At 41.1% G+C, this 10,458-nt stretch overlaps 1 protein-coding gene across 1 annotated transcript in view; it reads right to left on the bottom strand.

Moving 5' to 3' along the window:
* The window catches only part of TG (thyroglobulin), a gene marked incomplete at its 3' end in the record, with an annotated part of 64,483 nt that extends 54,576 nt beyond the window's left edge, over positions 1-9,907 (bottom strand). The window contains exons 1-7 of the mRNA XM_010082044.1: positions 9,875-9,907; positions 9,040-9,076; positions 5,691-5,705; positions 3,720-3,828; positions 2,701-2,798; positions 2,073-2,276; positions 1,566-1,725 (exon numbers count right to left, since the gene is read on the bottom strand). Coding sequence (XP_010080346.1) covers positions 1,566-1,725; positions 2,073-2,276; positions 2,701-2,798; positions 3,720-3,828; positions 5,691-5,705; positions 9,040-9,076; positions 9,875-9,907 — 656 coding nt within the window. The remainder of the gene's footprint in view (positions 1-1,565; positions 1,726-2,072; positions 2,277-2,700; positions 2,799-3,719; positions 3,829-5,690; positions 5,706-9,039; positions 9,077-9,874) is intronic.
* Positions 9,908-10,458: the final 551 nt, after the last annotated feature.

Genomic DNA, 10,458 nt, shown 5'->3' on the forward strand with positions numbered 1-10,458 from the left:
AGGGAAACAATTTGGGAAGGGAGTGACATGCAGAGGTTTCAAAAATCAGTCTGTGGAACCAAAGAAAGTTGCTCCAGTGGTTCCACATGAAGATAAAATACAAGTTTAAATCTCTGTTCTGCTATAGCCCTGTGCTGTGGAACTCATCCCTTCAACTCCATATTCTGGCCTTCTGTTTATGGGATAGGATCATGACATTTCAGACAGGAATAGTATGAAAAAAATATATTAATGAGCTGAGATACTCAGATATGATCGTAATGGGTTAAGTCAATGCCATAATTAGAAAGGTGGGCAGCTGGGAATTAAATGATCTTGCTGTGATTAATTACATGACACAGACACAAGATAAGCCCAATCTCATTGGCCTTTGTGGACCCTCCCAAAGGAAGAAGAAAAGAAAATTAATTTAAAGCATTGCTTTCTCCTCTGTAATTGCTGTTTTAGAATTTCCACACTCCACAGAACAGCTCTTGCCAAAATAACCTCTCCGAAAGCTCTGACATACAATATGCATTTGGGCCTCCCTTTTGGTTTTGCTTAAATTAAAAGAGGAAAACCACAAAACAGCAAAACCGACATTTACAATAAAATGCCTTTGCTACTACAGAGCCAAGTCACAATGACACATAACATTTACTCCACTGCCCTCCATTCGAGAAATGTGTTGACTGAGATTCCAAGAAAATAGCATGTTTTTTTCTAAATGAGCAAATTTAATTCAGAAGAAAAAGGTTTTTTAATTGGTCCATTCATTAATAGAAAATAAGTTCATGTGCTGTGTCACGGTTTGAACACAGCGAGCAGCAAACAGCACACAGCCGCTCACTCACCCTCCCAGGGATGGGGAGAGAACTAAAGGGCTTAAGGGCTCATCGGTTGAGATAAGAACAATTTAATAACTAAACTGAAACAAAACTGAAAATAATTATTATTACAATAGTAGTAATATATAGAAATACACAAATGAGTGATACACAGTGATACCGCTTACCACCCAATGATGAAGGCTCAGCCCATTCCTAGCTAACAATCCCAAAGCAGATGAAGTCCCAAAACTGCAATCCCAGAAAAGAGATAACAGCCCAAGCATCTGAGAGAGGAGAGATTGCTGACCAAGAGACTGAGAGACAACTCAGAAAGAGCACTTCTGGACAGAGCCTCGTCTATATACTGGGCAGGACATGCATGATATAGAATAGAGCATTGGCCAATTTGTGTCTCAATCTTAAACCTAAGGTCAAATCCTAAGCCAGTAACTGTGGGCTGTGCTCCCTCCCAGCTTCTCCTGTACCTGCAGACACTGGCACAGCAGAGAAGCTGAAAAGTCTTTGACTGTCCTGGCAGCAACTACAAACCTCAATATGTTATCAGCCTTCTCCTCAGCACAAATGTAAAACATTGCCTCCTACTGCCTACTGTGAAGAAAATTAACTCTGTCTCAGACAAAACTGGGACATGTGGTCACTGAAGAAAGTCTTCATGTGGAAAAAAATAAGTAGTAAGACAGTGACTTGAAGAGGTATGCAGGATGGCTTTCCTGTTTCAGAAGCCTGTACTCTTACCTGTTATAACTATGAACAAGATCAAAAAACATCATGTCTGTAGTGTTAACAAATTTGCATTGGGCAGGCAGAAACTCCCCATCTGCTGAACACTGTGGTGGGCTCTTCTCCCCAAACCCATGCAGAATGCGACGGTCTCGGATCTCACAGTTCCCCGGACCTGACAGAAAACAAAAGCAATGTTTATTGGTGTTTTAACTTCCCACAAACAGCTGACTAGCCACCTCATGGATTGGAAGGGGGTTAGATTTGTTACATTGAACATGGACACCCAGGTGCCTCATATTCTCCTCGTGAGGAGCAGGGAGTTGGACTCAATTATCCTTATGGGTCTTTTCCAACTTGAAATATTCTATGATTCTATGAAACAGGGACTTAAATGCCTCAGTTAAGCATCTATACTTCTGTAGAATAAGTGTACACTGTCCAAGCTCCTGCTCTACCACCTTTCACTCACTCCAAACCTTCCCACCCTACAAACCCACCATTTTGTTGAATATTACTTACACCGCGCTGGCTTTCCCCTCTGCCTGGTGCCATAAATCTCCATTCCTTCTGCATCTACACACCAGCACTGCTCCAGCTCTGTGTCACACTGCACTGCATCAAAAGCCCCCGAATCCAAGCACTGAGGGATGTAGGAGATGCTGCTGCTGTTGATGTAGCGACTCACCAAGATCCTCTGCTTTTGCAGCTGGCAAAAGGATAAGCCTGTAGTACCAGAGAGAAGCACCATTAGAGGGAGGTACTTGTTGGACACTGAATAATCTATTTTTAAGATAATAGCTGAGTTTTCTCAGGACATTCATAGACTTGAGGTAATGAAAACTTTTATACAGAAATCTACCACAGATGGGGTTGAAGCCCTCCAACTCAAAAGCCAATACACCAACTTGATCTTGCATTTGTGATTTACATTACTGTGACCTTCATGAACACAGACCATTCTGGTGCAGCAGGTTTCCATGATCGGGTCCAAAGAAAATCCAGAAATGCCACTAGAAAGACTGAGCAAATTACAACAAAATAGAGTCCATCAAAGTCCAGGGCACCCTGTTCTTGATTTCAGCAGCTCAAAAGCAGATTTAAATGGCCCTTTACCCAATCTGAACAAAACCAGAAACTTGTGACTTACAAGATGTGGGATATCCGTTCTGCTTGCTGCCAGGTACCTCAATGCCGTTCTCATCCACACACCAACAGGAAAGACCATTCCTACTGCACTGAACTGTCCTGAAGGACAATACAAGTAACATATTTTATTTTGTTCGTGAGAGTCCTCAGTCAGTACAGGACATAAACAAAAATATAAAGCAAGGTAAACAAGTTCAAGTATTCTAATACTGCAAATAATGGAATCAGAAAGGGCTGTGTTTCTGGTGCCTTGAAATCATCTCGGTGTATCTGATGAGAGTTCTTAATTCTAGTAATTCTCTGAAGTCTTCAAGAATTACAGATAAGTGACTTGTAGTCATTCAGGAAGGAAGTAGTTTGGACAGAATCCTGATTCTCAGTATTTGAGGTTTATCATACATTTTGAGAGCTTTTCTAAGTTAAATCTGGAATGACCAAGGTCCCCCACCCCAGGCAACAACAAGATAATAGTAGAGAACATTATAGTTTGCACTCCTCCTCAGTCTCAGCTTTAACTCATATTAATTTCTTGCAACTTCAAGTAACACACTGCTCCCTAAACTGTTCTCCATGTGCTTTTTAATTCCTTTACTATTCTTAGAAGAAAACCCAACCCTGCCACTAACAGCAGGGTAGATAACTTCTCCAGGTCAACTTGGCTCAGCTATGCCAGCTGGAGCACTGATCACAGACCACACACCCACAAGCATTTGTAGGAAGACAGCAGTTAGCTACATTACACAACAACCTGCACCAAGCATTTAACATGCAAATAATGCTGACAAGATTAGCCTATTAATATTAGATGGACCTCTTAACCCAGAAATTATTTCCAGCAACATGGAATTCATTCAGGAGAGGCTGGATCTGCAACATGGTTGAATGAAGTCCCTTCAGTCTCTTGCACCCCTCATCCTCCAGTCCACTGATCCAGAGGCCCTTCAAAACTTGAGCTAAAGCTTTCATTAGTAATGGAAGATCATGTTGCTTAACAGCAGACTAACAGCAGAGATGAGTTACCTGAATTGTCCATCTTCTGAGCACTGAGGAACGTAGGTTTCTCCTCCTGAAAAAGCCTTTTCCCTCTGAAGTTCACATGGACGTAACGGTTGGGAATCTGTCTGGTACTCTGAAAGCAGCAAGAAGGTGAACACATAAGGGTGGTTCTACCACAAGCCTGTTCTTATCAAAACCCCGTTACCACCAGCGCTGAGTGGTAAAAGCCCCAGGTTCATGGGTCCTCCATGGTTGTTTCCCCATTGCTCATTGGATGCATTTCTGCATGGGCCAGCACAGGGAAATACTGAACAAACTCGCTGGGCTGCCAGCTGCAGGATAAACATATGACGGAAATGCTCATGAACCCCTTTCCCAGGCCTGTATTTAATTACCTTCAGCTCTGTTTGTACTGGTATAGTTACTTTCTGGAACCTGAGGCAGTCTACATACTCAGAGATAGCTGTAGCTATCATCACAAAACAGCCCTTTGCTACAACCACACACATCACTAGTGTTTTATGAGTTTTATGTTCTTTATTGAAGCTAAGTCAATCACTACTCTATCAAAAAGAGAGGTATTTCTTCTTAATCTCATGAAGGACCTAAAAACGATCAATGTCTAGCAGTTAACATCAGACTAATTCATATTAGGAGCACTTCTCAATTTTTAGCAGGGCAAGTGTTTACTGTAAGGATGGTGAAATGCTGGCACAGGTTGCCCAGAGAAGTTGTGGATGTTCCATCCCTGGATGTGTTCAAGGCCAGGCTGGATGAGGCTTTGAGCAACCTGGTCTAGTGGAGGATGTCCCTGCCCATGGCAGGGGGGTTGGAACTCCATGATCTCTAAGATCCCTTCCAACCCAAACCATTCCATGATTCTCTGATTCTAAGAAGTGTTCAACTCCAGAAGCCAACTAGCAAGAAAACAATTGACTCTTCAGCTCTTAATACATTCAAGTGCAAATTTGGATGCTGTTTTAGGAAAATGATGAAATTCAGGTGGTTTGTTTTTACAGAACAGGTTAGTCGATCTGACACTTTCTCTGTCAATGTACAATGGATGCTATTCTCTTAATTCCGTTGACTAGTTCTATAAAAATATCCCAAACAAACAAAACCATAGCTACAGTGATTTAGGCCAAAGGTTCATTTAATCCAGTATTTGGTCTGAGTGTAACCACACATATGGTAGCACCAATACATCACAAGTATTCTGAATACTTTTCAGCCTCAGGGACTTCTTTAACCACAGATGGTCTCCATGCAGCAAAGATCATAGCATCATCTCTGAGTCACTTCTGTTTCTATCAGTTTTTACTGTGTCCCCTTAAACCCATGGGAAAATTTTCATGAGACTGTAAAAGGGATTTTAGGTTAGTTTACCTATAGACATCCACATGTAGGCCAACCTCACTATTTTAATCTCAAATGCTACTCACACAGTTGCTCTGGGATGTGTGGAGATCCCTTTGTACAGTGCTAGAGAGGGTCTACTAAGACATCTGAGCCAAGAGATGAATGAGTGATTCAAATTGCTTGCTGTACAGGACTATCAAACTCAGACTAAAGAACTGGGGATGGAACTCAGACTATCCAGTACCTTCAGGTTCAAGCCTAAATTAGATGATGGCACATGCAAGTAGAAGATACAGCCTTAGGACCTTCACATCCCTGCAGCACCACCTTTTCTTACGCAAGCTCTTTCTCTAGCCCAGTCTGTTATTCCAGAAAACGAGGTTTTTTCCAGCCAAAATCCAGGTGTGCTGAACTCAGATAACCCTGGCCATTTAAAGATCCTTAGAGCTCAGTATTTAACATGGAGCCCAAACTCAGCTTGTACAGCACACAATAACTAGCTAAGCTTGCACTGCGCAAGACTCAAGACCATTATATGCTTTGTCAGTATACACAGAGATCAAAATAATTATACAACAATCACAGGAGCACAGTCACTGCTGGACACAGGTATAGGAAAAGAACAAGTGTACTTACCAAATATATTGGCTGCTGCTATACTAGTAAAGCAGCAAAGAAGGGTGCAAAATGGGATGGAGCCCATCCTGCGATGGGAGAGCTCCATCCCCTCTTGCCAGTGAGGCAGCCCTACAGACCCTGCACAGCCTTCCTCTGCCTTTTTATAGCAACCATTGCACGGGGGAATTCGCTTCTGTGCTGGTAGACTGGCCACAGAATTGGGCAAGTGACGCATACGATGCTTCCGAGAAAACCACAAGAGGCTCTTTCACCTGGAACAGCCCTGACGGTTCTCCTCAGGCAGTTCTCATCCCTGCTCCAGGGAGCACAACTGAGCCCGGTCACCAGAGAGGAGAACAAGGAGCAGCAGGCACAGGGGGTACAGGGGGCACTCAGTTAAATCAACTCCTTTCACTCCCACTTCCATCGCGCACTTTCACACAGCCACGTATCCAGCGGAAGCAGCTTCGCTTACTGGGCTTCATCCTCCAGGTGTAAGATCAGCACAGCCATTAAGCATTTTATGCTTTTTGGTACTGATCATGTGCAAGATCCTTGCCCTAAAACATAACAGAAATATTATTTCCTTGGTTCCAGAGCATCATTTCTTACTTGTCCACCTCTTATGATGGTCAGTGAGCATGTGCTTGCACCAGGAATTATGAGAACTCACCCCCACTTATGCAAAGTTTGTTGGACAAATGGACCCTGAAGAATTAGCTAAATAACAGAAGCACATGTCTGAGGCTGGACTTAGGCTGATTTCAGGAAAAAGTGACAGCAGCACTCTTGTTTGCGATCCATGGGTAGCAGGCAGTCTATACCAATACTCTCCTACAGACCAAGACTGTGGTAACAGCGATTCAAGCATCTTTCTGCCTAGGCTGTAGACCACTACAGTGCTACAGTGTTTGGTAGATACAGTAAATGTGATCTCAAAGGGCAGTACAATCTCGCTTCAGCATGGCCGGCCTTTTTACAATGAGTGGGACTGTATGTGGATTTCACTTCCAAGCAACCTAATCCAGACAGTTATCAATGCTGATATAATAAATAAATTCAATATATCAATATTCAATAAAAACCCATAGTCAGCAGAAAGATACAACTGGGAAAAGATGAAGAACACATCCCGTGTAGATGACAGACCAAAAAGACAACCTTCAGAGGCATAAAGAAAAAAAAAAAATCTTATAACAGCTCTGATTAAGCTGAGACAGAAGGAAAATGAGCTTCTGGATTAGCATAGGATTTGCAGGGAAACAAACACACAGAGCAAAGGAATCAGATTAAACAGAGAATAGCCAACACCAGCACTAGGGTGGCTGTGTTATGAAAAGTCTGAGCATGATATGTATTTCTGAGTCAAGTATACTTCAAGAGTCTCAGGTTTGTGTCTGACCGCCAGTGCAGTGGGGCAGTTACAGGAGAGCAGCAAGAGAGAGCCCAGCCCAGCGTCACAGGCGCTCCAGGGACAGCAGATCAGTGCTTACAGGCTCAGCGATGTTTCAAGCCACAGGAACATATCCAGAGCGTGTGTGGTGAGCACGACACTGACTTAGTCCAGTTTTCTAAAATTAGTAAAAAATTGTTATTCAGGTTCCTTCAACAGCAAATGAGGAGAAAAGCAACATTCCAAAGACTACTTTTATTTTCTTCAGAAACACTCAGAAAATCACCTCAGAACTACGCATGTGGGAAGACCAGCCAAGTCTTAAAAGTCTCTTAAAAACCAAAGTGAGAGAGTGAGTTTTGGCAATTGGCATCACTTAAACCACTTCTATAGATGTGCGTCAGACCAAGATGGGCATCTTAGTACACGCAAGTTCAATGGGATGCAATAGCCCATGCATTTAAAAAAAAAATTAGTTTACAGAACAATATGTGCAATCCTATTCTTCAGTGAAAAAAAGGCACTTGTCATTTATGGCTGGTCAAATTCAAATAAAGAAAAGCCTCACTGCAAAACCTTCAGTGAAGGGACAATTGAATTGACCTTTATTTTTAGCAACTGAGAAAAGATGAAGGAATAGCTTAAATTAGCTCACCAGCGAGGGGGAGAAAAGGAATAAGTGGAAAAAGGTCCCTGTGGCTAATGTGGCCTTAAAACTAACATGTCTTCAAAATCATTGCTCTACTGCTGGAAATGAGGGTGTGTTTGTTGTACACAAAGCTACTCAATCTAGACCATAATTGTTGGAGGAAAGAAAAATGTCAGTGCGATGAAACATTGACATCACAAACCTCAAGGGAGAAGCAGACCATTTATTCATTGTTCCAGTTTTGCATACACTTTCTTAGCGCAGAAGACAGTTTGTGCAACTGCAATTTTTACATATCAAAAAGCCCAAGGGTAAATGATGCCTGTCTGTGAATACATAAACATCTGTACCCACAGAAAAGCTGCTCTCACCCCAATAAAATTTGAGTCTGAGAAGTCAACCTTAGTTTCAGAAGCAAACTTAAGGGAGCCTCCTAAAGGAGGCAGCAAATTGGAAGGAAATTTTTTAAGAACTGAAAACATGGTCAAATTATGTCCATATCAATTAGTTCATTTATTTTTAAATAATAAACTGCTTTCCTGTGTTAAATAGATCACAAACACTTGGACAATCCTCTCCCACCTTTTTAAGAAAACTATCTAAAATCATAGACTCACACCATTTCTTAGCAGCGCTTAGAGAACTATGTTTTACATTTGATACATTTCTTCCCAAGCATGAGATATTCGTCTCAATCTTCTTCACACTATTTTGGCACAGATAGCAATAACAAGACCTCGTGAAGCACTTATCTCTGTCATCTCTGATTAAGCTTTAAAAAGTCCTCATGTGATGAAAAATTTAAAAGACGACAAGGAAAAAGGCATAGCCCCACCAGATAATACAAGTTTCAGTCACTTCATACTTGACACGTTCTTCAGCCTGAAAGAATGATGGGGAAGTTCCAGTAAACTTGATACTAAACTTAGCTAGATCTGAAAAGTAGGCAGAAGACTTTGCAATTTTTTGTGTTATAATTTACCAGCTGGCAAAGTGCTTCTGGTGACAGAAGAACCTAAAGAAGTCAATGTGAGAACATCTTAATTTGTCTTTGTCCCTGCAGAAAAGAACCATTTCTAGGACAGGTAAAACGGCTTCTTTTGTACTCATCCATTGGAGATAACAGTTTTCCTCTATCTAATAGTACCACAGTGATGCAAGGTAGAAAAATATTTATTTTATTCTCACAACATGTGGGATGCAGATTGTTTTGAAAGCCCGAGCAGAAGTCAGTTCTGCAGCACGCAGTGGCACCAAGGACAGAATCACACACTGAATTGACTCAAAGTTTGACAAAAGCAAGCTAACGCAGCAAGAAAAGGCACCGCAGACACACAAGGACAGCAACAGGGTGCCAAACTCCTGGTGTCAGTAGGACAAAACTACTTTTTGTCTTCTTGATAATTCAATATTTAACCTTCTCTAAACTGAAGGCAACAACATACAGACAGAGTCAGAAAGCAAGTTCAAGGACAAACACAACTCCTTCTGCCACACAACAAAGCTGTGGAATTCAGTACATCCCCTGATGCTGTGGAGAGAAACAAATTAAAACAGATTAAACTCATGGAGCTCACATCTGTCAGCGATCCATAAAACAAATAGCCTTCGTATAGATTTTGGTAAAGAAAACCTCAGTTTACCAGAAATTTACCATTAAGGGAAAGACCAATTCATACAGTTCTTTTATAGTCCATATGTTTCTTCAGATGCTGACATTGTATTTCTACTGAAGGTAAGACACTGGACTGGATAGATGTTTGGTCTGACTCAGGAAACCTCTTCTTTAATAAGTCTGCTGATCAGAAAAAGTGTTTCAGTGTTATTATTCCAAGATCTGAATCTGGCCTTTTATCTTAGAGAGACTGCTTTGAGACTGTGCCTTCAATAACAATTAAAATATCTGTTTCAGAATTAAAATTTTGACATTTCTTGCATGTTTAAGATCATACTTATTTTTGCTGTAGAGGACAGAAAAATTTCTCTCTGTTAGTAACTCAGATTCTGTCTGATTTCATCCACCTGCCACTTACCATTTGCACCCTGGCCCACAGGACGTCTAACACAGGACCTTTTCTACCATTGTTTGCTTATTTCTTTCCTACTAGAACAGTGTCCAGAACAACAGTTCGTAGGCAATACTAAAATATAAGAACTTACTAAAAGCAAATTGAAGTTATTTTGTAATGACATCGTACAAAGGCACCAAACTAGAAAGACTCTTAGAAGGCAAACATCTGCCCGCAAGAAGAGATACCATCACTGCAAGCATATCGTTGAACAACATCATCTTTCAAGAACTGAGTGCATTGCAAAACTCAAGCCCTGAAATTGTTAAACATCAAAGTAGTTCAGGGAAAGAAAAATCTTCTAATTACTTTGCCACACAGTAATTAACTATTTACTGATTCCCTAAAGCTTTGCAACATATACAAGTGACTCCACATAACTCAATGACTACACGCTAAAAAACGCAACTGGATTCTCTAACGATTTAAAACATATACAAGCACTCACTAGCTCACCAAAAAAGAGTCCACTGAATGGGAGCCCAGGCACATAACAATCTACAGACCTTTATTGTGAGTATTAGAACGCAGTCAACATTATTGCTGTTATTAAAAGAAAATAAAAACCCAAAAAACAAAACACAAATCACAGAATAAAGTATTTTGCTTCTCTCACAGAAGATTTAATAATAGTGCATTGCTGCCTCTCTCAGTGTGTAGTGACAATACACTGAC

This window comes from Pterocles gutturalis, unplaced genomic scaffold (assembly GCF_000699245.1).
Source record: "Pterocles gutturalis isolate BGI_N339 unplaced genomic scaffold, ASM69924v1 scaffold10509, whole genome shotgun sequence".
In the NCBI taxonomy this organism is placed as follows: Eukaryota; Metazoa; Chordata; class Aves; order Pterocliformes; family Pteroclidae; genus Pterocles; species Pterocles gutturalis.